Source organism: Xenopus tropicalis, chromosome 6 (genome assembly GCF_000004195.4).
Source record: "Xenopus tropicalis strain Nigerian chromosome 6, UCB_Xtro_10.0, whole genome shotgun sequence".
NCBI lineage: Eukaryota > Metazoa > Chordata > Amphibia > Anura > Pipidae > Xenopus > Xenopus tropicalis.
The window spans coordinates 115,178,082-115,184,132 of record NC_030682.2 but is presented as its reverse complement, the minus strand read 5'-3'; the positions used below and the strand labels follow the sequence as shown (position 1 = coordinate 115,184,132).

General features: G+C 40.9%; 1 protein-coding gene across 1 annotated transcript; it reads right to left on the bottom strand.

Annotated features, from left to right (window-relative positions):
* Positions 1-256: 256 nt before the first annotated feature.
* On the bottom strand, positions 257-2,250 carry sox17b.2 (SRY (sex determining region Y)-box 17 beta, gene 2). Its single transcript, NM_001097368.1, is given in 2 exon segments — positions 257-1,259; positions 1,931-2,250. Coding segments are annotated over 2 exon segments (1,056 nt in total). The 5' UTR covers positions 2,142-2,250; the 3' UTR covers positions 257-414.
* Between the last annotated feature and the right edge of the window lie 3,801 nt (positions 2,251-6,051).

The window sequence follows — 6,051 nt, the reverse complement described above, 5'->3', positions numbered from 1 at the left end:
TGTAAGATTATTTGCTTGCTGCCCTAGGAATCCTGGGAGCTATAGTTAAATAGCTAATATAGCATGTTTTATACATTTATAATTGTATTATGAATTAATAGCTCCCCCTGGCCAAATGACAGACTTTAACTCAGCAAACAGTTGTTGAACTATTTTACCCATGAGCAAATAATTAATAAAACAGTTTTCCCAATGTTTCTCAATGTTCCCTGAGATGGACCCACCATCAGTAAATAAAAAAATAAAAGATGACGAGTGAAATTATAGTACATTTATTAAATGTAAATAGATTCTGACAAATATTATACATATCACATCTACAAGAGTGAATAAATTTAATGACAGCTGAGTCCTATAAGTATAGCACAGAAAGCCCAACTACATTATTGTTACAGGCTGCCCAATGCAAGTACTTCATACTCCGCAATAGTCGTAGTAGCAGACACTGTTTGCCTCCGAGATTAAAGATGGCAGGAGGTTGGTACTATAGGCACCACTGTCCTGGTCAATGGTATAGATGAGCTCTGTATCAGACTTGGGCTCATACATAAGGTACTGGTCAAACTCAGTTTTGTCAATGTCACTTTCCAGATGCCCATCTTGCTGGGATGGTAGGTAATTCTGTGTCACCATCTGCTGGGACTGATGCAAAGAGGAATGCTGCTCAGTTTGTGCCACTGGGTGGGTTTTGGCACACTCAGGCACATACATCTGTCCATTGTACATTTGTGGAGATACCTGGCACCCCATTATGCCATGTTCAGGGCTCTCCTGGATAATGTTCTCCTTAACTGCCATCTGTTTACCCATTGCTGGGGCAGAAGCATTCTGCTGGTAGGGAATATAGCTGCTGTTAAAATTATATGACAGTGCCTGGTACTCTCCCTGAGTTGGAGGGCTGCAGTAGCCAGAGCTGTTCTGGGACATATAGTATTTGGGAACATTGTAACCTCTGTAATAGAATCCCACTGGGTTGTGGTCCTCAAAATAGCCTGCTGGTGTGATTTGGCTCTGCTGGCTGTTCTGCCCAGAATACTGCATCTTGTAGTTCTGCCCTACCATGGCATTGCAGCCCATCACTTGTGTTCCTGGGATGTCTGCACTGGGGAGGAAGCCTTCCTCTTCCCTCTTCACTTGCTTCTTCCTGCGTGGTCTGTACTTGTAATCAGGATAGTCCTGAATATGCTGCACCCTCAGCCTCTCAGCTTCCTTCACAAAGGGGCGTTTAGATGCCAATGTCAGCGATTTCCATGATTTGCCTGCAGAAGAGAGTACTGGTTAGTTACTGGGCATAATACATTAAAGCAGAGACACAGATGCAATATTTGGTAAAGCAACAGCTGTATAGTCAGTGGAAGTTCTAATAATAAATACAGAATAAGAAAATGCATTTGCCTAAAAAGACAATATATCCCAGACTCTGGTAAAAGTCAGAATTTACTTGTAAGATTTTTGACTACTGCAAGGACAGACAATACATACGTGTATATGGGAAAGTTGTGTTGCATTACAATCTGTTTCATTAGACAAATTTAGTTGTTCAAGCTGCATTATCCAGCTAATCTTCTCTTACATCCCCATTTAGTGAAAAGTCGGGTTCAGATTTCAGGCAGGAGAGAAAGGCATCGAAACCATGTTGGACCCAATCTTTTTCCCTCATAACAAGGAGGACTTGTTATGAGAACATTTTAGGACTTTTTCCATATCCTAAACCGGGACCCAAACTGGCTCAGTACTATGTGACCGCACACGGCCCGTACCGGGACCCAGGGCCCAACTATGTTTATCACATAATACTAAACCCCCCACTCCCGGTAAAGGTCTAAGCCTTACAGAATATGCCCCGTACAGCCCAGCAATGCTGGCACAGGCCCAGTAGTAGCCATAGTAGCCATATTTCCACCCCACAGTTGCCCCAGAGCCCCCTTACCGAGCATCTTGCTGAGCTCCGCGTTGTGCAGGTCCGGGTTCTGCTGTGCCAGCCTCTTGCGCTCGTCCTTTGCCCACACCATAAACGCATTCATGGGTCGGCGGATCCGGGCTTCAGCTTTGCCCCTGGAATTGGCAGATCCAGCCTCTTTCTTCGTTTTGGCATCCTGAAACATGGTCAGGGGGTCGGTCCATTCGTACTGGCCCATCATGATTGGCACTGAGCAGTTTCCATGAATTTGATCATCGCTGGCGTAGCCACCATCTGGGCTGCTCATGGTGAGGAGAGTAGCGCTACAGGTACAGCTCACTGGCTACTGATCTCTCCACCTAAGGGGAAACCTTGTCTCTGCCCCAAGGCGCTACCTAGGCCTCTATAACTGCACCAACCAATCAGCGTCTGGAGCGGAGTCTAACCCCATAGAGGTGCGAAGGGCCGGGACAGGGAGACTAATTACGAGGTTAAAGTCTGGGCTAATGGAAAGGTGTCAATGCAAATGTCTCAGCTGGGGTAAGATAACAAACGAGCGCTTTTGTTGTATTTTTTTTATATGAATTTAGGCTTCAGTAGCTGAAATAATATCTACCACCAATGGTTTTGGGACCAATTGCAAAGTCATTAGCCTTGGCAACAGCAAGTGCACTTATATGCCATGATCTGAATGAATAAGAACCTTCACAGTATTCCCATTTTTGTCCCGGGAATCAGCCATTCATATACATCTTCATATATATGTACTGTATATACAGCACTTGGGTTTTCCGTTCCACATTTCAATGGTAACTGGTATATCTGTCCCTGTACTAATGGATTCCATGGGGAAGGAGGTAAGTCAGTGGAGTTTGGCAATATCCAGATGCAAATGACCTTGAACATGTGGCTCCTCAGATGGATTCTGGGAGTTGTAGTCCACCAGCAGCTGCAGAACCACAGATTAAATCTCTCAATTGCCTGAAATAACCTGCAAGAGACGAGTCCCACCATTGCCTGTCCTTTCCTCTATCAATGGGCAGGTATTGCATGCAAACGGATGCCAATGGATGGCTTTATGGCAAGGCAGGACTCTCTCTATATTTCCTGCTCTTTGATGTTATACTTTGCATTGGCTTTGTACTAATAAACTGGATTTGCATTGGGCTCTGTTTTAAAAGTGAAGTGGTTTGGTGCAAATTCACTACAACAAACAAATACAATGAAATAAACAAATAATGTAGAATGAAACATGCTTCCCTGATACCGATGTGTAATTATTGCAGTTGCCCAGTATTATTGTAGTGCAACATATACCGGTCACTCTGTGGCATTATTACTGCATTATTACTGCACCATGTACGGGAAATTAATAATATATTGCAGAGAGAGCAATTGGTCTGGGATTGTAAGGTCTGTGCACAAGAGTCATGGATATCCTGTCTTATAACCTGTGCTTAGTGATGTAACATAATATAGTTCAGCTTCTGTATTTTTAAAATCAATGTACACCATACATTAAATTAAAAGACATTTATTAGAAATAACCGCTGATCGTGCCTTTATACCGACGTGACCGTTGGGTACTAATGTAATTATATTTTACAGTAAGTTTTATATTCATTCCCTATATGCAATCTCTTGAAATTCAGCGCTGCTTTTCTTTGTAATTATTTCCAATGGATACATTCCAAAGAAGCTGCTATTGAATAGGCACTTGATGGAAAGATGACGTAGTATATTATTATTAATATTTACTGTTGTGTATATCTCACAGGTAATTACCTTTAATATAGGTGCATTGTTTCTTATGCTCTCTCTGAGGGCCAGTCAGGGATTTCCTACAGGACATGTCTGGTTCTGGTAATTCGATAGTTCACAATTTGGTTTCAGTGGTGCAGTTTATTATTAACTTTTTTAAAAGGATCATTTTTGTAACTATATTTCGGTATATTTAGTGATTAAAGAGGCCGACATGGACATGAGATTGCTTGTGTTTGGCTATGTAAATGTTGTGATAGCGCAATAAGAGGGAAACAATGCAGAGATATAGGGTATATGGCGCATTACACTGGGTGCCTTTGGTGCTTATCAGAGCACTTTATTCAGTTACAAGGTAATATCTTTTAATTGTATTTGGCTAGCCCAGGATTTGTGCAGATAATGGTCCAGAAATACAACAGGGTCAGACTGGGAACCAGTGCAGACAGACAGGGGAACTATGTCTGGGCACCTGTAATACTATTTCATATTATAATGATGGGATATTAGATGCTGAGCAGGTTAGCCAGCAGGTAACTGCAACGAAACTGTCGCTGTCTGTCGGGCCTGGGCTAAAGGACGTTCGAAACCAAGGCCTTGACTTCCCGTTCAAGTGCAGACTTGTTTAGCGGTGGGACATGAGTTGGGGGTTTGTGCGGCGGCCAGTGGGCCCTTAGGTGTCACTTTGCCCAGTATAATGAGACAGCACAGAACACAATCAATTAGCATAATTATTATGGTAGTAATCCTCCTAAAAGTACTAACTCCATTTATATTCCCTTTCTTGTTCCACGTAGTGTCAAAATCAGCCGTTTGTGTTTTGCTTTTGAGAGGCTGTTATAGGCAGCGGCCATCAATCCACATACAGACAGGGGAACAAAGGGCTCAATGTGTCAACCGAAACTGCAGCGTTGGGCCTGGCGCTGACACTATCCTAGGTGCTGAAACCCCGACTCCTCCGGGTCCCAGTCTGGCGCTCTCACAGCAGCCTTGGCTTCCATGTACACAGCTCAGTCTATGTGCCAGGGCAAACATATGGCACCTATATGGGCAAGTGACAAATTGCTCTTCTAGTCTGCCTGTACCTACAACCTAAACTATATATTTCCAAAGTATATTGATACAAGCCAAGTATTTGTAAAATGTGGGCACTCACCAGAACAACTTATTTTATCATTTCCATTAATTATACATAACTATCGCACCTATTGATGTGTTCCTTTGCTTTTTACGTATCTTTACTTTCCTATGACAATTTAATAGTCCATTTGAATATCTCACTTCAACCACAAGCCCTCTTAAACGAAGAATCATCGGACACCGAATGGATTAATATTCCAATGCAGAGGGACATACCGCTTGGATAAATAGAAGTTCTTTAACAAACTGACATTAGTTAGCTAGTTTAGGGCTCTAGCATAAATCCAGAGTTTAGTCTTGTTTGGTAAATATACATAAGATTGGTCTCTAAACATGAACTCTCACATACATAAGGATATGTGCTCTTGATTTGTTATATACCCACTTGGAAAACATAAAAACAATGTGACCGCTTCAACTCTATTATCACAAAACCGTTTTTATTACAATTTTGTATATCTTGATATACATTTATGTTATAAGGGATTTTTCGAAATCTTGCCTTTTTGATCCCAAGCCCATATAATTAGGAGTTTATTTGCTAATAATATAGTTTCAGCCAAGTGTGATAACTGCATTAAACACACTTAAACCAAGAGGAGACAGGGATCTAAAAAAAAACCTGTCATTTGCAGTGTGGCATCATTGAAATTCGTTTGTGTTTATTTAACTTTACTATCTTCAGGTGCAAATGTGACATCTATACTATACCCTCCGACAGAAGTAAATCAGTGTGTTTATTACACTTTCCTTATTTGTTCTTATGGACAAAACCTAATGATTTCCAGCTACTTCGGAGAAAAAGGCTATATGCAATCCTATAATAAAACTGTAGCAACTTTTCTACTGAAAATGGCAAGAACAGAGATAAGCCTTTTATTATTTAACGATGACATTCTATATTTTGGGAATGATAAACGTCACTATTTATTCGAGATATTGTCGAATATCAGTTCAACCTAAAGTAACAAGATTATTCTACAATAAAATCATAACAAAATCGTATCAGACTGGTAAAGTTTAAAACTGATTACTCCGTTTACTCACATAGATTATTGTTTTACGTTGGATACATGGTAAAGGCTAGCCATTGATCGTCCATCTTTATCAGTCTGCTCCTCCAGAAAAATGGTAAATAAATTATAAAAAAAACAGACAAACTGTATAGTCTATTGTCTCTGATTTATGTTTGATCTCTTTAAGGTAAATTGCTCTTAATGAATCAGGCTGATTGCTCCGTGAATATCTGT